The following is a 23,258-nucleotide window of genomic DNA, read 5'->3' as shown; positions in this document are numbered from 1 at the left end:
TACGAATCCTACTAAGTAGGGAAGTACAAGCACAGCAATTATCAAGGGTGTTTTGCTTAGGTATTGCCATTTTAAATAAAGCTTTGGCCTGACATATTATTGAGGCCACTTTTACAGCTTAAGTTGCTCTCCTTAGAAAAACACTAGGAATATCCACGACGTGTCATGTGCATGCCATTCCAACATAAACAAATGAACTATTCTGATTGGGGGTTGAACAGTTTCCAACAACACGTGACATGGTTGAGGGGGAGTGTCAGTGTGCAGCTCAGACGGCCATGTAAACAAGGAAAAGACTTGCGGACGGAGGAACGTATTTCATCGCGGACACAAAATACACTCAGCATTAAATGATACCTCTCCATTAAGCGTGGCCAACAGCCATGGGCTTTCCTGTCACCATCAAAGTCAATTTCAGGGGGAATGTGAGGAAGTTTCCCGTTGCGGACTCGGAGAAAGCACAGTGGGAATCTGTGGAGGCCTGGGTAAGTAGGCCTATGGCCAGCGTCACAACCTAGCGTTGTCGGGGATGTTTGCAGTCGCTGTCCCTGCAGGCCTATTTCAAGGCCTAAGTAAACAGTAAGGCCAAAGACGATTGTTGGTGAATACATACTTTCAAAACGGACATTCATCATTGTGTATACTGGATTAGTGAATGTCAGCTGCGCAGTTGAGGAAAAATACGTTTAATAGTCCTCACGATTTTCTGTGGCTTCCTTATCTATTGCCAATATGTGATCACCATGACAGGCGCATTGACAGTAAAATATTCCATGTTTACTGCACCCATGTAATGTTACCTTACGCGACTGAAAGAGGCTTGCTGTCGAGCCACCAGTCAAAGGATCTTGTAATGACGTCACATAATGTCTTTATGTATCAGGGTATTGTGTAAATGGCGTTAAGCAGTTGTTGTGCAGTAACTCTAAGCTTTAGTCCTACATTATGTGTAGTGTCTCACCATGGTAACTCTTTTTTAAATCGCAGATTAAAAGTACCATTGGCTTATGCCACTTTCAAGTAAAGTATTTTGATGAAGACAATGAGGAGGTGAGCTCAAATTTAATGTTCAAATACATTACAACTTTTACAGAATAATGAATTTTCTGTAAATAGTATACCTGTTACAACATGGTAATAGTTTATTAATAAATAAACCCCATTGTTTTTCAGGTTTCTATCAACAGTCAAGGTATGGTGAAATGTTTCAAAGGTTGACTCTTGTGAAGTGGTGGGACAACATTGCAAGCAACATTGTTGTCACAGATTAGGCTATGCATGAATATGAGGATGACTAAGTTATGACTCATGACTCATAACTGTTTCCTCTTAATGTACACGTACAACATCGGAACATTGCTTTACATTGTTGTGTGACATTCTCATTTTCTTTTACAGAGGAATATGTGGAAGCACTGAAGGTAAATAGAATGTACATTTTAGAATTGATGATTGCCACTGATTACTCCATAAGTTTCAGGAACAGTAGATGATCATATTACATTGTATTGATTGTATTAGTGTTGTACAGCGCACTAGACATTGGTATCTGATTCTGTCCTCCTCTGGGCATATCGGCTACAGAGCGCTCTAAAGCAGGGGAACCAACTCCACATGAATGTTTACAAGATGAAAGGGCAAGCTGAAGGTGGGGCCATGAAGGTGGAGGTGAAGGAGCTGAAGCTTGAGAACCGACCAGCTCCCCCGTACCCCTCCCGGCTAAAAACAGTCGACAAGGAGACCCAGGTCACCCCCGAGCGGGACTCGGTAAGGGATTCGGTGTTTTCAGAATCAGAATTTATTGGCTAGGTTTGCATAAACAAGCAATTAATTTGACTCTGGTTAAACTTTGCTCTCTCAAAGTGCAACAATAGCATACAAATAATACAAGTACAGTAACAGTAAGAATAGAATTAAAGGCTGTAGAATGTTTTACAGTATTTTGCTGTTGAAATGAAGACACAACCAATATACTTTATGTTTAAAGGGATATTCCGCCATTTTTGGAAATACGCTCATTTTCCACCTCCCCTCGAGCAAAACAATCGATATTTACCTTGTTCCCGTTCATCCAGCCATTCTGTGAGTCTGGCGATACAACTTTTAGCTTCAGCCTAGCATAGATCATTGAATCGGATTAGACCATTAGCTTCTCGCCTGCTAGCTTCATGTTTAAAAGTGACTAAGATTTCTGGTAATTTTCCCATTTAAAACGTGTCTCCTCTCAAGTTAGAAAGTGCGATAAGACCAACTGAAAATGAAACCTGCCGTTTTTCTAGGCTGATTTGTAATGGAACTACACTCTCATTTGGCGTAATAATCAAGGCAACTTGCAAACGTACCATAGGTGCAGTGATATCGTACGCAGCATCTGAAAATAGTCCCCATAGACAACAAGCAGTAGTAGTGCCAGTAGTTTGCAAGTTGCCTTGATTATTACGCCAGATGAGAGTGTAGTTCCATGTCAAATCAGCCTAGAAAAACGGCATGTTTCATTTTCAGTTGGTCTTATTGCACTTTTTAACTTGAGAGGAGACACGTTTTAAATGGGAAAATTACCAGAAATCTTAGTCACTTTTAAACATGAAGCTAGCAGGCGAGAAGCTAATGGTCTAATCCGATTCAATGATCTATGCTAGGCTGAAGCTAAAAGTTGTATCGCCAGACTCACAGAATGGCTGGATGAACGGGAACTAGGTAAATATCGATTGTTTTGCTCGAGGGGAGGTGGAAAATGAGCGTATTTCCAAAAATGGCGGAATATCCCTTTAAGACCTTTTAGAGTATTCAGAATAAATCAGACATATGTGATGATATGGAGGATGTTTTTGGTCTCAATAGGTGGTAGTGAAGGAAAACAAGGGGCCCAAGGTGGAAGATGAGGCAGTACCAGCATGGTTCAAATCGTACATGGACAAGGTGAGATAAAAAACTCTTGAGTTGAAAAGTGAAATGACTAGTGTGTGTTTCTTTATTGATGTGTCATAGAGAAGGTATTGTCATTTAATTTTAACCTTTAGCATATATAACTGTAATTATAAATTATAACAGTATTACCATCATTATTATTATCGTTATTGTCATTGTTATTTTTATTCGTTAGTAGCAGTAATAGTTCTGGTAGAAGTTGTGGGTCTGTATCAACCAGTCCCCGTTCTTCCAGTTTAAAGACCAGGTAGTGAAGGAGGTGGTGGACAAGATGTGCAGCGAGTTCTCCGGCCAGTGCTGCACACACAGAGGCCCCGGGCAGCGGCCCGAGGAGCCAGGCACGTCGTCTGGGTCCCAGGGGCCCATCATCAGCTCCACCACGGGGGTCACGTCCAGCTCCAGCACCCCGACCTGCAGCAGCTGCAAGGGACCAGCCACGGGGGGAGGCTACCAGTGCAGGTGGGTGGGCCTCTCTGGAGTGGACCTGGGGGGGGATGCTCTGGGGATGTTGGGAATGGGAGCCCTTATGTAAACTCACCATATCCACACATTATTAGTTATAGCAAATTGTTTTCATATTGTACGCATACTGATATGTAAATCTCACCTAGATGAGATTAAATATGAAGTAAAAATGATAATAGGTCATTAACAGTATTGTTAAGTATATAATCAATTGTTTGTCAGCAGACACTTTAGATTCTCCTTATGTGGTATTCCCATGAACAGCATATTCAAATGAGCTCGGTGTTGATGCAAAACATGACAATGACCAAATCGTCTGTGTTTTGCATACTGTATTTTCTTTGTAGTGTGTGCCCATCTTGCATTCTGTGTGAGCCTTGCAGTCAGGGCCACGACCCCAGCCACAACCTCAAGAGGACGCGGACGCCCTTGTCTGTCCCCGAACGTGGGGTGACTCCAGAGCCCAGGCAAGTCCCCCCAAGACGCCAAAGAAGTGCAGGAGGTCATCACTCTCAATTCCCCATTCCCAAACCCGACCGCCTCCCGCGCTGTCTTCGGAAAGCTCTGGAAAGGCAAAAAACTACAGTTTGATGCATCAATGCGCCACACATTCAGGATGATACACACAATACATTCAAATAAGAAATAGGCTTGTACTTTTTATAGAGCTCAAGTTAGTTTTTTTTTTTTTTCTCCTCCCTTACGTCTCCGTGGAAATCCTCCTCTATTTCTCTACACAAAAATTCTGTCCTGACACAAATTTGAAACCCATACGCTCCGGGACACAGGTGGTAGTGGTGCGCTGTCCCAGACATTCTGAATAACGCGTTTAGCTACGCCGCTAACGGCTCCGTAGCCGTTTAGCCTAGCGGGCTAACGCGTTATTCTCGGGAAACGAAAAAAATCCGGCAAAAAAAAACAGTGCTGCTCCGCTCCGCTTTTAAGCCCCATCCTGCTTCTGGCCCACCAGCTTCTCTAGGCGGTCTAAGTGCCAGCCCTGGTGTAACAAGCCCCCCCTCTCTGCCTCGACCTCTGACCCCAGGTTCCCGCGGCGCGGCGACCGGACGGTGCGCAAGGCCGAGCGCCAGCGCCTGAAAGCGGAGCGGCGGCAGCTGAAGGCGGAGGTGAAGGAGATCAAGAAGAAGCTGCGGCTGGAGAAGCGGGGCCTGCTGTGGAGCGGCACCACCGGCTCCAGCGCCAGGCCGTCCGTGCTGGCCCTCGTCCCCGCAGCCCCAGCCCTGGACCCAGCCCCAGCCCCTGCACCGGGTCCCGGTCCCCAGGCCACCAGTCCAGAGTAAGGGCCCACACTAAGAGAGAGAGAGAGAGAGAGAGAGAGAGAGAGAAAGAGAGACAGAGAGAGAGAGAAAGAGAAAGACAGAAAGAGAGGGTGGTCAGACAGGGCCGGGTGGCCTACGCACCCCAGGCTAGACCACAGTCAAAACATTTTTTTGTATGAAGAATAATCACATAATTGTTTGTTTATAGTTGAGTTTACCGCTGGAAAGTGGATGGAACTACTGCTACTGCTACTGCTACTACTACTACTACTACTACTACTACTACTACTACTACTACTACTACCTCAAATGAAACCAGCTGCCTTTATGTATTGCGTCAGCTATTTTTTTTTTGTTGCTATGAGCTTCAAGCAAAAAAACGGCTATGAAAAAGAAAAAAAAATGAACAAAAAAGAAAAAAAAACTCAAGCTATTCTCACGATGCTCTGTGCACTCAAACCAGGGGTCCCAAGGTCTCCTGCTCCACCTTGGTGCCCACAATGACTGCCTTGTTTCTGGACGAGAACCTGCCAGACGGCACTTGTCTGGAGCCAGGAACCAAGTTCATCAAATACTGGAAGATGCACAACACAGGCAACATCAGCTGGACGCCTGACACCAAGGTACACTGCCCTGCGATTTGGCTACACCTTCTCATTGCTAAATCTTCCGCTTCTCGCCTGCTTGTAATGTAGAAACCAAAATCAAAATGGGATCTATGCTAGAGTGATGTGATTCACTGATTCAGTAGTTTTAAGTTTTGACATTTTTGAAAAATAATTTCAGCTCTTATTTTTCTATTATATTTATTTACTGAAATCAATGAGGGAATGCCCTACCCTTACTTGGTAATGTTAATGATTTCTGTTAAATCCATGTGACTGGCAAAAAATTGCCAGTGCATATGTGTTTACACATTTATGTCTGTCTTTATGTTTGTGCCTTTGTATGTGTGTGTGTGTGTGTGTGTGTTTTTGTGTGTGTGTGTGTGTTTGTGTTTCCCATGTCATGTTTTGTGTCCGTGTGTCACCCCCACCCCTCCGGTCCCGCCCCCCCCCCCTCCCCGCGACTCTCAGCTGAAGTTCATGTGGGGGAACCTGGCCCCGGAGTCGCGGGAGCAGAGGGAGGTGACGGTGCCCTTCCTGCAGCCGGGCCAGGTGGGCGTGGTGAGCGTGGCGTTCGTGGCTCCCCTGCTGGAGGGCACCTACACCTCCCACTGGCGCCTGGCGCACTGCGGCGAGCAGTTCGGCCCCCGCGTCTGGTGCAGCATCATCGTGGTGCCCGGGGGCACCGCCACCGCTTGCCAGCTGGGCGCCCGACATCACAGCAAGAGGCCGGTGAGCTGACACGCCTGCCTTCATGCCAGACTCACCTGCTCTGTGTGTGATTGGCCAGCCTGGCTTTTACATTAACATCAACATGATCAATGGCTGGCAGAACAGACTCTTACTAATAGGTATTTAGCAGGATGGTATTCAGCATGGAATATATGACTATAATATGTCATAGTCAAGTTTATGTTAATTATTTTCTTCAATACTGATAGCTGGTCAGCAGAAAATAGTGTTTAGTGGATAGTGATTACTGGTGTAAAATAGTGTTTAGTGGATAGGGGTTGCTGGTGTAAAATAGTGTTTAGTGGATAGGGGTTACTTAGAATATGCCACTGTGTACATAATACACAGTGAAGCAGTTGTATATGCCTCATAGTTTCCATAGCAAACAGCTCTGCTCCGATTCATCCATAGATAGCTCTTTGTTTTGGAAACAAGCTAGCTAGCGCAGTCGGTGTCGCCGGCTGCCAGCGTGTCACATTAGCGTAAGTGCGGAGGTGACTCACTGTGACGTGTGCCGCAGAGAGATGACCTTGGTCACGCCGAGAAGGAGCATCTGGCCTGGCCGGCCACCAGGAGCTCCAAGGACGCGTCCTCGTCCGTCGGCTCCCAAAGACCCTACTACATTCCCTCGGTGGACATGCTGACAGCACAGGTGTGTCTGGAGGTAGTGTCACGGGGAGGGGGGGCCCAGCACGTTTATATGTACGGTCTAAATATACTGTGACCTGTGTGGACTCTTTTGAAGGACTGACCAAACTCTCTATAAATGTTTTCCATTGTGTCAGGATTTGCTGTCCTTTGAGTTGCTGGACATAAACATTGTGCAAGAGTTGGACAAAGTCCCAGCTAACACTCCTGTCGGTAAGAGCACACAGTGGCATGACTGTTAAAGAGCAGCTTAGGTGTGTGTGTGTGTGTGTGTTTGTGTGTTGTGGGGGAGACTGACTGAGTCTGTTGTTCTGTTGCGTGGCAGATATGACCCCCTGCATGTCTCCCCTCCCTCACCGAGGACACCTGCTGGACAAACCTGGAGTGGAGCTGACCAAAGACAAGCCTGGGCCCACTGGTGATAAGAAACATACAGGTAAGGAAGACATGTGACCAATAAAACATCATCAGAAAACAAAACTGTAGTTGAAGTTACAATAGAGATTATGAAGGCTGAGCTCTAGTTTGACTTCTTTTTTTTTTTTTCCATTTTGTGTCATGTGTATCTTTTAGCCACAAGGTGGTGCTCTTGCAACTTCAGCCTTATTTTTTCTGTCTCCTTTGTGGTTAAATTAGACATTATAGATAGTTAGTAACTATTCAGCATAACTATTCACATTTTTTGTATCAGTTTGTAGTATGTTCATCAAATCCTCTGTCTTCAGGTCATTACATGGTCAGTACATTAAAGGACTCTTGTTGGTCTGGTCTTGTCATGCAAGTGGTGCCGCCCCCAGACCACTTGGACCCTCACGGTCATGACGAGGCGGACGAGGACATCAGCGGGACCCAGTTTGTGTGCGAGACGGTCATCCGCTCGCTCACCCTGGAGGAGCCGGACCACAGGCCCCGCCGCAGGGCACGGCAGGGAAACGCCAAGCCTGTCGGTAAGAGCTCTGTGCCGGACTACGGCTATTTATTATTTATTGGATTATTCTTGCCTTGAAGCGCTGTAACTTCCACTTTGCTCTTATTTTGAACAGTATTCAGTCACTCATAAAAAAGATTTGTGCAAGAATAGATGTTTTATGTGTTTGTTTTTACTTCAGTGTTTAGAATAAACCCAGACTGTATGGACATTTGGAATAGTACATTTCTGACCTCAACAACCTATAGCAGGGATCCATACTGACTCCTGACCTGAGGATGTGTCTGTTATGTTTTCGGGAACTGACTCATCTCTGTCTCTTTCAAATCTAGTTTCCTGTCTTGAGAGACCACTGCTGCTGTTGAGTGACAGAACACAGGGGCCAATCACCAAGTCAATTGAGATCCCACCTCCCCACCCCCAACTGACTGTGCTAGATGAGCAAGTCATCTTAGGTAAGTTGTATATCTATCAGATGCTACAGTATATAAAGAAATCATACAGTAATGGGATATGAAGTATCCTTGATATAAGAAATCAATTGTAAATGTAATATCTCCATACAGTATTCAGCCAGTATTACCATACAGTATTACCTTTAAGTTGAAGTATTATATTACTGTAGGTATTTAGTGTTGATATTTTGCCCTGTCTAATATTTGACCAGTTGTCACTGAGAATTGTTGAGATCCTAGGAATTATACCTGAGGCACTGACCCTGTCCCTGTTGTCCACTCAGAGAGGTTTGTTGCTTCGGAGGAGAACCTGTACACTGACCCCAGCGAGACGGAGCGTGAGGATGAGGAAGAGGAGGAGAAGCCGCCGGGGGACATGTGCGTGGAGCCGGAGCGGGCGGAGGAAGAGCCCGACGCCGAGGTCGAGGCCGGTACGGGCGACTGGGACGAGGTCAGCAGCCAGGTGTCGTCGGTCTCGTCCGAGGACTACACCGTCATCCTGCCCGACTGCTTCGACACCACGCGCCCGCTCGCCGGCTCCATGTACAGCTCGGCCGTCTCCCAGCACGGCGCGGTCAGCTGCCTCAGCGTCGTCGGCGCGGCCCAACCGCAGCCCGGCCGTGCGTCGGACGCGGAGCCGGACGGAGGTGACCGGGCGGAAGGCGAGGCGGACGGGAGAGGGAGGTCGTCGCCTATCCACGGCAGCGTGACCAACATGCTGTGCGCCTCCCAGACCTTAGATGCCCCGGCGCTCGTTCCCGAGGTGGTGCCGGCCCCAGGCCCAGTGCCCCCACCTGTCCCACCCCGACATGCACAGAGGTGAGGGGGCAGGACAGGGGCAGGACAGGGGAGGGAGGGTGCACTGGAAGTGTCATGATATCTGCTGTATGGAGAGTGGACATATGGGGTAGAGGCCATGTTTGTTATGAGGTCAATGCTATCTAGCGCTGGGTGTGTCATGATATCGACCATATGGAGAGTGGGGAAGCTATCTAGTCAATGTTATCTAGCAGTGTCCTCGCATGAAGTTTACTGCACATGTAGTCTAGCCATGGGGCCAAGTCCAAATCTGAAGACGGAAAAATGCATTTATCTATTTAGGTTAGTAGAGTGTGTGTTTGTCATAAGGGTAGAAACGGCTGTCACGCCTCCTCACGTCTGAAGGTCAATGTCGTGCTGTCTGCAAAACACTTCCTTATCCTTAAAAAAATGAAAAATAAGTGAAGAATTAGTCAATAGCTGTTTACGTTATTGATGTTGTTTGTGCGTTTTGCTTCAGGCTGGTGCAAGAGAGGGAACCAGACCTGATCCCAAGGACAGGACAAAGAACCAACGTCCTGCACAGGGTGGACAGCAGTTTGAATGGTGAGACAGCTACCCGTGCTAACGCTAGCACTGAGCCTTTCTGTTCGTACTCGTATTAACTTCCCTGCCATATCAGTGTACCGTACCTTCTCACAGGAAATGTCAGTTTATCATGAGGAAGTTCAGATAAAAGATAGTCATGCTAGAGTGAACCGAACTCAGACGACAACAGAAGAAGAGAGATTTAAAAACAACATGCCTAGACTGTTGTAAACTTGTTGGCTTTTATTAGGCCACCGTTACATCACATTTGTTGCATGTCTTCTGTCTGTTTTACTGGGAGGATGTGGTTTGCGGTGGGAACATTTGCTGGCTTAATGGCTGCAACCAAACCCGACCGCAGTGCAAAACAGTCTGTGCCCCTGAGCCGTTGTGGTTATGGCACGGCGTGGTGCCTTTTGGGCCGGCCTCGTCCGCACACTCACTGACCCTCTCCGTCTCTGCTCTTGTCCACAGCGCCCAACCCGACGCACGAGCTGAGCAGCCCGGGGTCCGAATCCGAGCCTCACAGCCCCCGAGAAAGCTCCTCGAAGGATCTGAGGTAGACACACACACACACAGATGCACGCACCCCCACCCACACGCTATCCACAGCCGAATTTACACCTTGAATTTGCAACAAGATGAGTTGCAACTGCTTGCAACTCGCAACTCCTTGCATCAGTGGGGTTCGTGCTCTTACAAGCTGGACCACTCAAGCACATATACTGTATAACGTTATGTTAAACTGTTATATAATGTTATGTTAAACTGTTGAACACTGTGTCAAATTTGGACATTTATTTGTAAGAACTTCCTCAGTGCTCATTTTGACACAATCATTAATTTCGTGACTATTGAAAAAGGAACCTACTCAAAAACTGGATGACTTCTCTTTATATGGGTACGCTTATACACGCTCACTTGAGTTTTCAAGGGTTGTTTGGCCTTGTGAATAAGCATGTAAGCGTCCTTGAGGTCACTTTTGGATAAGATGGTGTTCTCTAAAAAGTCAGTTGTGAAGTTATGTTTTTAATTATTTCCCTCAACAGATGCAAAGAAATGTCTTTTAAAGGATACTTTTTACAGTGAGTGATGCACACTAGGAGTAGTGGATAAGATCTACAGCACCATTTGAGTTGCATGCAAGAGTGTGTCCACTCTCTAGTGTGTGTGTGTACAGTACTGTATGTGTGTGTGTGTGTGTGTGTGTGTGTGTGTGTGTGTGTGTGTGTGTGTGTGTGTGTGTGTACACACTTGTGTGTGCGTTTGTGTATGGTGTACGTTGTGCTGTATGTTTGCAATACGTTCCACAGGAAGTGCCTCTGAGGTGGACGCATGTGAAACTTGAATGTACACTTCTGCTTTGTGTGCCGTGGTGCTCCTATCTCACCCTATAAGGGCGTCCTGCTCCTACGGCCCCCATACACCCAGACACCACACTGTCACCGAAACTGTAACACTAACATTGAAATGGTTGCGTTTATAACACTTTCAACTGTCTGTGTCAGCCTTGACTTTGTGATTGACCCCGTTCAGCATGAGACGTGAGCTTCCACGGCGTAAGCCAGTGGCTGTGTGAGGCTGATGGGTGGAGGGAGATGAGGTGAAGGGTGGTGGTGCGAGACAGTGACCCGGTGGTTTGTGTCTGTTTTCTCAGGGTGCGTCACCGGGGCATCACGGAGGGGCTGGTGAAGGGAGCGCTGTCCGTGGCGGCGTCCGCCTACAAGGCCCTCTTCACTGGACAGAGCAGCTCCACACAGGTGCTTCACTCTCTCTCTCTCACACACACACACACACACACACACACATACACACACACGCACACTCGCGCACACACAGACACACAGACACACAGACACACAGACACACAGACACACAGACACACACACACACACACAGACACACACACACACACACACACACACACACACACACACATGCACACACACACGCACACACGCACACTCGCGCACACACACAGACACACACAGACACACACAGACACACACAGACACACACACACACACACACGCACGCTCGCACACACACGCACGCTCGCACACACACACACACACACACACACACACACACACACACACACACAGACACACACAGACACACACAGACACACACACACACACAGACACACACAGACACACACAGACACACACACACAGACACACACAGACACACACACACACACACACACACACACACTCAATATGTATACTAGTATCACATGTATACTAATCTCCAGGTTAAAAGAACTGAAATTGTGATAAAGCAGAAAGTCACTAGAGATAGGTTCTGAGGTATGTGTGAGTGGCTAAGAGATAATGCTTGTTCTCCACCAGCGTGCGTCATCTGAAATACCTCTCATTGTTCTGTCGGTGAAAATTGTTTTCTCGGTTTTTCACTGAGCCAACTGACTACAACCTTTCACCTACATTTCCCCCTTTACATTCGTTTCCTTTTCCAGTCAGTGCCAAGTATATGTGTAGAACCCATCTGGCAACAGTGATAACGGCTAATAAAATGAGATGTGTGTGTGTATGTATGTATATATATATATATATATATATATATATATATGTTGTGTATGTATCAATGTATACACAACATGTTTGACACAATTAAATGGAAAATATAGGCAGTTTTCCCTATGAAAGCAGAAACAATGTTTCTACTTCATATTTTTTATAAAACAATACAACTGATTGATACCTATTGAAACCCTATTGCTTTAGCTAACTTGATGTTATTGTATTGTACATGCCGCATTCACATTATTGCCTATAGTTTATTTAGCACATGTTGTGTCCGTGTATATTCTGCGTGCTAACCTGCGTCTCATGCTAACCGCAGCGCGCGGTGGTGGCGGAGGATCCGGCGTGCGAGGCCGCGTCCATGCAGGCCGTGCTGCAGGAGATGGGCTTCTGCGACGCCGCCCTCAACCAGCGGCTCCTCCTCAAGCACCGCCACAACCTCCTGGACGTGGTCAACGAGCTGGTGCAGCTCAACGACAACGAGTGGTACGCCACACGGCACTGAGGAAAAGAGGGTGGACGACCGCGCCGTGGTACCCGACCGACCGGCCAGCCTGCGGTTCACCTGCCGCGGGCTCATCAGAACATTCGGCTTCAGTCTTTTTTCTTTTTCTTTTTTTTTTAAACATAAGAAACTTTTGTGAAGAGGGTGCTGGGTTTGTTTGTGGTTTTGGCATGCTAAGATGTGTACTGGAAGATATTATTGGGGCTCTTCACGCAAGAGGTGTGTTTAAATGAACAGCGGATTGAGTTTTCTGTAAAATGAGCAGACCCATCTTCAGCTTTTGATCATACAGTGGTAGACTAGGGCAGGGTGTGGGAGGAGTCAGTGAGGGAGGAAAGGTGCTCCCACTTCAACTTATGGTGGCTAAAAAACTAGCCAAATGTCTGTATTCAAGTGGTGATAGGAAGGAGATGGGGGAAATGAAACTTTGACAGAGGAGTGAAAGACAAAGATACACAAGAATTTGTTCTTTGTTTTGGCAAAATCCAGGTTTGTGGTCTAAAATACCCTGTACCAATAGTACTCTGTGTCTTTTCCTTCAAACCGACATCAAAGCCTGTCCTGTTGGATTGTGTGTGGATGTGTATGTGTGTGTGTGTGTGTGTGTGTGTGTGTGTGTGTGTGTGTGTGAGAGTGAGTGCGTGTGTGTGTCTGTCCAAAACAGTACCTTAGTAAATTCTTTCGGGGCATGTGTCTGTGCTAAAGAAAGACTTCTGACAAAACAGGGTGATGAGAGAATTGCCCTCATGTGAGCTCGTGTGCTTACCTCCCGTGGGACTCCTAGGCCGACTCTCTCCCCTCTCCTAGTCTGCATCTGCCACAGTAGTAGGAAAGTCAAGTGATACATACGTTTACAAAACTCAGATTATAAAACCTATACCTGAAGACACAGTATACAATGCATAGGACACTAATGACTGTGCTGATTTTTTTTTTGTTTTTTTGTTTTGCGTTTTCAATAAAATTGTGTTGCTCTCTGCAGACACTGAAGGACTTCAATGCAGAAGCATGCAATGTTAAAAAAAAGAACATGAAAAGTAAATGAAAATTGAAACCTTATAGAATGTATTTGTGACATTTGCACTGTGGCAGTTTAGAATGGATGATGTTAAAGATGGCAGCATTAAAATGAGATACACTTTGCCTGCAATGTGTCACACTAAAGTTACTATAATGCAGATGTTTCCTTTGCTTGAGGTCCACCGTTACCCTTTTTCCCTGTGACAGCATAGAATCCCTCCAACATTCCAGTAGAGTGAAATCAAATTGCAATGATGAGAACACCCTTTCATGCTGTTGACCTTTATAGAAATTCTCCACAATCGAATGACTGTGCATCAGAGAGGGGTGTTTTGATCTATACACGTTACTTTTTTATTTTTTATTTTGCTTTTTTTTAAAAGATAAGCCAATCTTGTTATGTTTTATAGTGAAAAGAATGTAGTGTACAAGAGCAGCAAAAAGTCATTAATTGCATTTGTTAAATGTATTTCCAAATTTTATTTTCATGCCAATCTGATGAAGTACTTCTGTCCTTTTTTTCCCATGTCTGACCTATATGAAACCAGTGCTTTGACCATAACTGCCCATAAAGCCAGTGTCAAATCCCAGTTCTTAACCGTAAGCCTATAGATAAATCTGAGCCCATACATGACTCTGCTGAGCCGACATTATTTGGAATGTGTTTTGAAAGCGCGGCCCGTGCAGACACTGGTTTTCCCTCTGCTCAGCTGAAGTCTCACTTCCCCTTCCACGAGAGGGGACCTGAAACGTACAGAAATATCCTTGTGCTCTCTCTCTCTCTGTTTTTTCTAAAAAAAATCGTGCTTCTTGTGTTGTTGTGCACCGACAACGGGGAGGTCGGCCGTTTCTCTCTCCCTCGATTTTTGCCTTTTGTTCAGAAATTAGACGTGAAATGGCATATTTGTGATGATGAATAGCCTACAGTGAAAACGTGAGCTTACATTTCTATAGATAACGTGGCTGGTCATGAGTAGAGACAGAACTTCTGTTTGTTTGGCCTAGGCCTAAAGGCGAAATGCATTTGACAAAGTGCATCTTGTGTTTTTCATTCTGAACTTGGCACGTTTAATTGTGTTTGCCTTCTGCTTAGAAATAATGTGGTTGTCACTTGGATTCAGGCTGTGCTGTAACAGGTTCAGCAAGATAACAGACAGGTTGTACCAGGAAACAGAGTGTAACTGCTGTTTTTAGCTCACCAGATTATTGATGAACACTGGAGCTGGTTATGCCTCTTGTTTCTTAAATAAAAAAGTGGAGACCCCAAAGCTATTAACTATTCTTCAAGGAAGTCATTATATTTTTAGTAATGCTGTTTATGTTATATTTGCTTTACCACACTGTAAATAACTGGTTGAAGAAATAAAGTATGTCAAAACTGCTACTCCTCATTTCCTCCTGTCCTTTATTTAGTTGGCCTACAACTAATGGGGCTTCAGAACAGCATGTCCTACTTACCATTACCACTGTGTGGCGGTATTGAGACGTCCATAGGTTATACAATCTATAAAGAAGGAAGTAGTTGCGCGGCTTGCATTTGATTAGTTTTCTGATGGTGGGCAGGTCCGCCTTTGTCGTCTGACCAAAGCAGATGTTTCACTGTTGTCTTGTTCAGAACGTTTTGGGACATACACATGGTGATAGAAGAAGGTAAGAAACTTTCACAACATTTGGCGTCTATGCGCAGAGATTTTGTTGCTATACAGGTTAAAGCGTTACTTTTAAAAAGTAATTATTTAGAAGTCATGTTTCGATAGTGTCCTTCTCTTACCAACTATTTTCTCCAGTTAAAAGTTTGTTCACCAGTGAGAAATTAGACGCCATCTGGTAGTCTAATGGAATCTAGGACTGATGTGAAATCATATGGTTCTAATTAGGCTATGAATTATGCTTAGGCCTATCTGTCGTTTTGCCGAGATGCCTTAAAATAGCTTTTGCATTCACACTTATCTTGAGCCTTCTTCAACTTGCGCAGTCATTGACGTGTGGTAGGCTATAGTTTCCTGTGAAGGTGTTAAAAGTGAGTCAATGTAACGACTATACGGAATGTTTCTCCAGTTGGAATTCATCACAGTTTACTGTGGAATCCCTTAATGAGATAATTAACATATTACTAGGCTATACAGGCTATTGACTCTAGGTTGGCCAATTTTACAGTCGGTAGACCTACACACTCATACAAAATATTAGGAAATCTAGAAAGTATTTGGAGCAAAGAAACTGAAGAGACTAGATTCATATGATGATTTTGTAACACAGCTGACATTACATGATGGAACAGGTTAGGTTAAATGTCAACTGTGTATAAATCATCATGTGAATCTACAGTCTGTAGTTTCTTTGCTCCAAATACTTTCTAGATTTGCTATTGTATGATATAGTGTGTACAGACTCTAAAATTGGCCAACTTGGAGTCAATACAGCCTAGTAATCAATGAAATGCATTGTGTTTACAAACTCATTATGTGAATCTAGCCTCTTTAGTTTCTTTGCTCCAAATGCATTCTAGATTTGCTAATGTTTTGTATGATGTAGAGTGTACCGGGTTGGCCAACTTATAGCCTAGTAATAAATGAAATGCACTGTGTGGAGTTGTGCACTATGGATGATCAGATTTTTTGCTATGACCACATACAGCTGGGCCTGCTTTGTCCCAATCAGAGGGTGAGGGGTGTCAGTGAGTCATGGTCTCAGTAGGGAATGGAGGTTCCCTCCAACCGGACCAGGACCTCCTCATCAGCAAAGACAAGCGGAGGCAGTCCAGGTGGCGGGAGTATGGCAGCTTGTCGGACCCTGCTGGCGACACCTGTCCTACGTGTCAAGGAACGGGGCGCATCCCAAGAGGTAGGCTACTCTTGGTGACAATTGAGACCAGTTTCACTGCAGTCTGGTGTGAGTTTGTTTTTGTTGTGAGATTTTGGCGCATGTCTTTGGCGTTCATTTGGCATGTTTTTTTTTTTAGGTCAGGAAACCCAGCTAGTCGCGGTGATTCCCTGCAGTGACCAAAGACTGAAACCGAGACACACGTAAGTCTCGCTTCCACCACTTCAACGTATACGCTGTCACTCTCTCCTCTCCCTCACACTTAGGAACAATAATGCGCTTCTTGCTTGGCTGCCAGGGACAAACTGCAGTCCCAGTTTGTGAGCTATGTCATGTGACTGTGTGTCCCAGGAACTCAGGGAATCTTCAATTATACATTTACTGCAAGCCAAAGTCCACCATTCCTGTAAAAGTGTCAGCTGTCCAGCCATGTAGCGTACATCTAATTTGCTGGAGTTAAGATGTTATGCTATTTCCTTCACAGAAAGCTGTACGTATGCATATCGGTGGCGGTGTGCCTCTTGACCTGTTCGTTGATCCTATTCTTCCTCTTCCCACGGAGCATGACTCTGTCTCCAGTCATCAACAAATCTGTGCTGGTGTTCTTCACTCCCAGCACAGTTGAAATGAAAGTCACTGTGAGTCATCTGCATGACCCTTATATTGCAACAAATACTGAATGAATAAACTAAAAGAATAGAATGAAACCTGCACTGCAGTGACTATAACAAAACATAATGAATGTATTACAATTGTAATACAGGCACAATAAATGGTTATGGCATTTATGGTTTATGCCTTTTGTGAAGGACATGTTTTAGGGTTTGAAAGACATGTTTAGACTTTCTGTACAAGATGTCCTTCAGAGTACTTTTGACACTTTGATGCCCATTTGTCACAAAAGTAGTAGTAGCTATGAATATGATTGAATGTTTCTCATTTCCACAGAATTTGAATACAAACCATGCACACACCCATTGCCAGCATATTGACCTGTACACATAATTTCCCTGCATTTTTTCCAGAATGTCCTCAACATCACCAATGAAAACTTTGTGAGTGTTCAGGCTCATGACATGGATCTGCAGGCGCTGATATGGGACACTGTTGTGGGCAAGATAAAGATCTCCAACGTGACCACAGTGCATCCACGCTCTCAAAAACCGGTAAGTCTGATCATATTTTTTTATCATTTTATAATTTCCTGACTGTCAAAATGAGGAATGTGATGATGGCATTGTATTTCAATTTGTCAATGTGTCTTTCTCCTCTGACTTGTCTAGATCACTGTCGAGGTACCAATATCTATAGAGGACGTTGGCCTAAAGTAAGTATTATTTGCATATGAGGTGCATTTTCATGCTTATTCAAATCAGATAGATAGATAGATAGATCGATAGATAGATAGATAGATAGATAGATAGACACTTTATTGATCCCCAAGCTTTGTCTCGCCGGAAATGCGCCAGTTTTTTCTTGTATTCTCAAATGGAATAAACCCATTTGTTTATAACACCCATCACCTTAAATGTGCCCATTGGGGGTCAGGAGCAGATACATTCTTGTGAAGTTTTAAGCTTTTGTTTTTACTTTGAATTAAGTATGCTACCTTTGTATCCACAGTGGTTACTGCAAGTCCCCCTCTTACCGAATACACACCTTATTCCTTCACTTGCAGTGAGTATTGTGCCATATCATGTTTTGCTTACAATGTAAAGGAAAGCAATTCTCTCTCTCTCTCTCATGCACACACAGTGAGCTTTTTGCTGACATGCTCCTCCGTGGCCCAGAGACCTTTGCCCTGGACGCTCTACGTTGACCCAGAAATCTATAGGTTCAGGGGAGGAGGATTGTTTTTCAGTAACAGACTTTGAGTGATTCCAGTCACACATTTACTGAGACATGTTTTGCCTAGACCATATGATTATGTCATGGCTATTCTCCATTGGATGATCTGCCCAGTGGATGTTTTTTAGTGTACATTACTCAACTTTAACCTAAAATAAAATCAACTAATTTGCCGTATTATTATATAGTCAACTAATGGCGAAACTTCCCTAAAATGCCATGTTTTAAAAGTGTACCAATGTGTCTTATACACAGTATCCTCCACATTTACGCACCTCTGGTAAAGTGAACTAAAAACAGATATATATATATATATATGAAAAAAACATCCTCTGATGATCATAATCTCACAATGAATACAATGAGGGAGAATCCAACCTTGAAGGGAAGCAAATCTATCCTGGGAAAAGGGTACATCTCATTAAGAAATGAATATTTAACAAAAACACATACATGTATGCCATTTATTGGCACCCCTAGATAATCTTTTTAAGGTGTCTGTAAACTTCCAGCAATTATCCATGAGTTCCTTTTTCACTAAGGTATGAAAATAAAGCGATACAAAGGTTTAATACCTCAGTAATTTTTCAGCATGGGAAAGACAACAAAGTACACTAAACTCAAATGAAAGGAAAGTCCGTTTGTAAATCAGGGAATGGCTATAAAAAGTAAGTCGAAAATGACCAAATGTGTTTATTTGAACAGCTTCTGCTTTTTATGTGGTGGTGCTTGACTGCACACCTGCAAACTTCTAGCTACATCACATCTATGACATAATGTCATGTGGTTTTAAACACATGGGCCAGTAATTAGTTGGTTCACCCCATATATTCTGCTCTCTGGATGCTCCTGTTGCTCAGTGAAACACCTCTTTATTGTGTTTTATATGTTTTTTTATCTTCCCTAACCATCCAAACCTCGTCTCCAAATGTAGTTTGATTTGACATTTACAGTTAAAACAATAATTGAAAATGTCCATTCAACTGGAAATGTAACTCACTTGAAACTTACTCGAACAGATTGTGCCACTGCTCCTAAACACGTAGGTTTGGAGTACATAGAAGAATGACTCAACTAAAAAGAGCCACGTGCCTAATGCTAATTATGGAGGAGGATCTGAGATATTGTGGGCCTATTTTTATTCCTAAGGGCCTGGGAATGTCATTAGGGTGCATGGTGTCATGAACTTCAAGAAGAACTTCAACATATTCAATGAAAATCTGTCAATCTCTGCCAAGATACTAAAAGTGGGTCATGATTGGATTAGATAGATAGATAGATACTTTATTGATCCCTAAGGGGAAGCACATGTCCATATCAACACAATAATTGTTTACTGAACACAAACTTAGAAGATTACAAGATGTCTTATTGTCAGAGGGAGGTTTAACAGAAGTATTAAATGGAGGGGTGCCAATAATAGTGGCACTTGTCTTTTTTGTTAAAAAATATGTGTTTCTTTATGGGATGTTTTTGTTTCTGAATTAATTTGCTTCGCTTTTCCTCTTTTTTTTTCATTGTGAGACCAAGAGAGCCAAAAAGTTATTTTTGTAATACCTCTTTTTACTTACTACCAATAATACCTCCTTTTATTTACGGTTACGGTGACGGTTACGCTTATGTTGCATAGCAGACGCCTTTGTCCAAAGCGACATACAAACAAAAATGATACAATTATTAAATTTAGCAGTTGATCAGACTATAGTGGCGACTAAAGAGAATAGCAACATAAACAATAAACAGTATCAATATAAGCAAAGCTAATGAAAATAAACAATGACTAAATGGGGGAATAGTAAATAAGTTATGGTAAAAAGATAACAATAGATAACAATAACTAACATAGTTAACAACAGTAACATAATAACAACTTTCAAGCCATATTGATTTCATGGGCACCTTCCCAGGCGATTTAGCTAGTGTAACGGATCAACTGGATAATGCTTTTGGTTGAACTTAATTCCTGAAAACGATTTTCGACTTTATAGTTCATTCCCTGGGAATTGTATCCTAATAGTAAGCCGTAAACAGCAGATCTTTAATTCAGGCCCTAATATGCAATTTACCATTCACTGGTTATTCACAAGGTTGCCTCCGCCTTCGGCTGAACATGGACTTTTCAGGAATTCTCAGAAATACTTTGAACTAATGCTAGACAGACGTTTTCCGACTGGCAATTTACTACCAATAAATGTGGAACCACTGTATAAGCGTGACTCACCACTCTGATCAGCAACACAGGGCGTGGACAATGAGTGGAACTCCACCACCAGTGTCCCATGGGTCAGAAACCAGACCTTTTCACTGAGTGGGGCTGTGGCACTGAAGGGCTGTTTATGATCCCCACACAGGCTAGCGCAGCATCAGAGTTGAGGATCCCTCCTGGGATCATGTGCCTCTTTCCTTCCGCCTCTAAGTGCCTTTGTTCTTTAATGCCTACTGTGGTGAAAGTTTTTTTGTGGTCTTCACAAACCATATAATGCCGTTAAGTAGTAAACCTTGAGATCCTGTAAAATTGTAACTTCACCCGTCACGTATTCTTGTAAAAATGCCGTCAGCACGGGATGCATGGCCCGACTCCCAAGTTGATTTTTTATGGTGGATGACATAACATTGCGTTCTCTCCTCTTCTACAGGATGACTATGAAAGTGTTCTACCTGGGTCATTCTGAACAGCTGTCCATTGACACATTTCAGTACATTGACTGTGGAACCAACAACACAGTCCCTCACCTGACTTGAGAGGCTGACCAGTAGGGTTTGTGAGGAAAAGATTGCTAATGGCTGGTTTATCCATTAGTTATATAAAAAACAGAACACTGTGAAGGAGGAATTTACCCTTCTGAGATTACAACAACATTACTACTGTGGGTGTTGTCACATTGTATTTCACAACTTTCCTCCACTTTATTTTACTGTTTACAGCTGTAAGATATAGAGATTTATGTTAAGCAGCAAAGATGAAAAAAAATACTGTTCATTAATACAATGTGAAGGGTCGTTCAAACCAGGAACGATAAGTATAAAGATAACTATAACTATAACTATAATGATAAAAGCATCCACACTGAAACAATGATAAGGAAAGTCTCTCCTCGTGTTGAATAATGTGATGAGTTCTGATTGGCTGTCAGCTTTTTATCATTCTCAAAATCGCTTTGAAAGTGATCCCTGATGATATAGTTATTCATGTTGTCATGTTGTTGTTTCTATAGTTTATGTGTGGATTTTATTCATTTTTACGAGGACGATACTTTTTTAGTGTTATCGTTATATCGACCCTAGACAGTAGACTTCTCTGACAATCCTACCAAATAGAATGTTGAAACCAAATTTTTCAAGAGGGAAAAAAAAGAAGAAAAGGGGCTGTGGTCACTGGCATACAATACCAGTTATACAGTTATTTTTTTCTCAATTCTATGAATGAGACAGAAGAGAAGGTTTTGATTTTATTTGTCTTAATTGTTTGTTGCATGCTGACGCCATTTGATGGACAAGTTGGAGCGTTTGAAAGGATGGAATGTTGCTCTCAGAGTAGAGTGAAGGTTGAACTACTCGGATGTCACCACTGCTGGGCATACTGTATGGACTGAAGCACAAAAAAAGCGTCACGCAGGGAGAGTTTCAGTGTCAGTATGTTTTTGTAAGGTATTTGTTGCCTATTGTGTTTGCGCACTTTATCTGAATGTCCAGTGTTTTCTGAATAAATGTCTTTCAATCGTGACTAATGTATGAGTGTGTGAATTGTAAAAAGTCAGTACAGTACAGTATGTAATTTCTAATGCCTGGTTGTCAGTGCTATGGTGTTGTCATGAAGTTAATTCTCATAGAAGCATCAGGTCTGTAGTTTTTTTAAATACTGAGCGAAAATGAAAGGCTTACAGTGTATCTATTGTCAATCTTGGCACTGTAGCGTTTTCTTTTAGCCTTTGTGGTGGTGGAATTATTCTCACTGAAGTCTGTAGGGGAAAAAAAGACAACGTTTTATTTTCTTTTTACCCCATTCTTCCCAATACAGCTAGAAGGAAAACTCATGTACCACATTATAAGTAACAGTTTAATCCCAACATGTACAAGTATATGACAGATTTTCCATTTGTACAGTGGTTTACCATCTTCATTTCCCAACTTAGGTATACAAATTCAAAACAAACATTTTATGTAAGAGATGCAAATTCTAAAGAACCTTTAGTCATGTGGCGAGTTTCCTCTTCGCCTGCCATGGCAAGAGGATTTGGCTGTTGAGGTACAACAGGCTCTTCCTTTGCTGTCTCCTGTTGTTCAGGATTTGGGTTTTCCTTGGTCTGGTTGTGTGTTTCAAGAGGATGATAATGTGCTCAATTAGAATTACAGTGACAACATCATGGTGTGTGTGTGTGTGTGTGTGTGTTTATATGATAAAAATCACAAGACATAGATTCACAAGATAAAACAATATATTAAATAACCTATATACTGTATTAGCCACACAAGATTATTGTCTATAATAGAACTCAAGGGCCTACCTTGTTCATATGGGTGCACAACCTGTGAGCCACAACAAACTGCCGGCGCCGTGCCTCCCAATGCATTGCTGACATTCTGCACTGTCCTGTGTTTTAATTATGAAAGAGATTAACACTAGACATATGAAATCACACAGACTAGTCAAATCAACAACAATTCATGCACGCCTTGGAAACAGAATGAAAGATAAATGCCACCATACCTGCCCTAATTGAAACTCTCTGCGGTGAACCACACAACCACCAAAGCCTGTTAGGGAGCTCTGCCTGTTGTAGACCTAGCCACACAATTTATGTTTGTCGAGAGCTTCTATGATGCAATAATAGTGCTTTGATCATAATAGATATAGACACACCAAAAGTTTCCCAGAGGAAGAAGACATTCTACTTTGTTTATGTTTATGGACACTTTTGTTCAAAGCAACTTATGAAATACAGCAATACAATAATTAAATCAATAATTAAAAAACTAATGATAAAAAATGATTTGAAAGTTGGTAAGCCTACACTCATTACACACATTAATAAATAAAAGTGCTTAAATGGTTCAAATCTCTGGATGGTTCCATGGAGAGTCAAAATTCTGTGCGTTGCCCTGAAGAAGACCATGCTTTGGTCGAAACATG

At 43.3% G+C, this 23,258-nt stretch overlaps 2 protein-coding genes and 1 long non-coding RNA gene across 5 annotated transcripts; 2 read left to right on the top strand and 1 right to left on the bottom strand.

Annotated features, from left to right (window-relative positions):
* Window positions 1-271: 271 nt before the first annotated feature.
* Window positions 272-14,843, top strand: nbr1a (NBR1 autophagy cargo receptor a). Of its 3 annotated transcripts, none has more exons than XM_062525615.1 (21): window positions 272-485; window positions 988-1,050; window positions 1,174-1,192; window positions 1,399-1,421; window positions 1,585-1,767; window positions 2,842-2,919; window positions 3,164-3,387; window positions 3,741-3,860; window positions 4,436-4,687; window positions 5,134-5,293; window positions 5,747-6,007; window positions 6,528-6,659; window positions 6,793-6,868; window positions 6,981-7,091; window positions 7,381-7,602; window positions 7,916-8,038; window positions 8,323-8,857; window positions 9,318-9,403; window positions 9,860-9,944; window positions 11,043-11,145; window positions 12,251-14,843. In XM_062525615.1, the coding sequence occupies exons 1-21, from the start codon at window positions 384-386 to the stop codon at window positions 12,434-12,436; spliced, it is 3,144 nt and encodes a 1,047-aa protein (XP_062381599.1). In that variant the 5' UTR covers window positions 272-383; the 3' UTR covers window positions 12,437-14,843. The 3 variants fall into 3 exon arrangements, with proteins under 3 accessions (XP_062381599.1, XP_062381600.1, XP_062381598.1); XM_062525616.1 differs by having other exon boundaries at window positions 6,528-6,671; window positions 7,438-7,602; XM_062525614.1 differs by having other exon boundaries at window positions 6,528-6,671.
* A 143-nt stretch (window positions 14,844-14,986) lies between these two features.
* tmem106a (transmembrane protein 106A) lies at window positions 14,987-21,851 on the top strand. The gene is made up of 8 exons (XM_062526643.1): window positions 14,987-15,106; window positions 16,094-16,300; window positions 16,419-16,482; window positions 16,764-16,917; window positions 17,305-17,445; window positions 17,563-17,606; window positions 17,903-17,956; window positions 20,764-21,851. The coding sequence occupies exons 2-8, from the start codon at window positions 16,141-16,143 to the stop codon at window positions 20,867-20,869; spliced, it is 723 nt and encodes a 240-aa protein (XP_062382627.1). The 5' UTR covers window positions 14,987-15,106; window positions 16,094-16,140; the 3' UTR covers window positions 20,870-21,851.
* On the bottom strand, window positions 21,625-22,911 carry LOC134070328 (uncharacterized). Its single transcript, XR_009936920.1, has 5 exons — window positions 22,836-22,911; window positions 22,633-22,718; window positions 22,314-22,431; window positions 22,010-22,086; window positions 21,625-21,716 (listed from the first exon to the last, which is right to left on the bottom strand). It is a non-coding gene; the product is annotated as an uncharacterized LOC134070328 (long non-coding RNA).
* Between the last annotated feature and the right edge of the window lie 347 nt (window positions 22,912-23,258).

This window comes from Sardina pilchardus, chromosome 22 (assembly GCF_963854185.1).
Source record: "Sardina pilchardus chromosome 22, fSarPil1.1, whole genome shotgun sequence".
NCBI lineage: Eukaryota > Metazoa > Chordata > Actinopteri > Clupeiformes > Clupeidae > Sardina > Sardina pilchardus.
Note: the sequence above shows the minus strand (reverse complement) of the source record. Positions and strands in the feature narration are given on the sequence as shown.

Bases quoted from the DNA above. Each gene is read 5' to 3' on its own strand.
- nbr1a (XM_062525614.1), top strand. From the start codon at position 384: ATGGGCTTTCCTGTCACCATCAAAGTCAATTTCAGGGGGAATGTGAGG. The intron at 3,861-4,435 runs GCAAGTCCCCCC...CTCTGACCCCAG, and splicing joins GGGGTGACTCCAGAGCCCAG to GTTCCCGCGGCGCGGCGACC. The intron at 6,008-6,527 runs GTGAGCTGACAC...CGTGTGCCGCAG, and splicing joins GACATCACAGCAAGAGGCCG to AGAGATGACCTTGGTCACGC.
- tmem106a (XM_062526643.1), top strand. From the start codon at position 16,141: ATGGTCTCAGTAGGGAATGGAGGTTCCCTCCAACCGGACCAGGACCTC. The intron at 16,301-16,418 runs GTAGGCTACTCT...TTTTTTTTTTAG, and splicing joins AACGGGGCGCATCCCAAGAG to GTCAGGAAACCCAGCTAGTC. The intron at 17,607-17,902 runs GTAAGTATTATT...TTGTATCCACAG, and splicing joins ATAGAGGACGTTGGCCTAAA to TGGTTACTGCAAGTCCCCCT.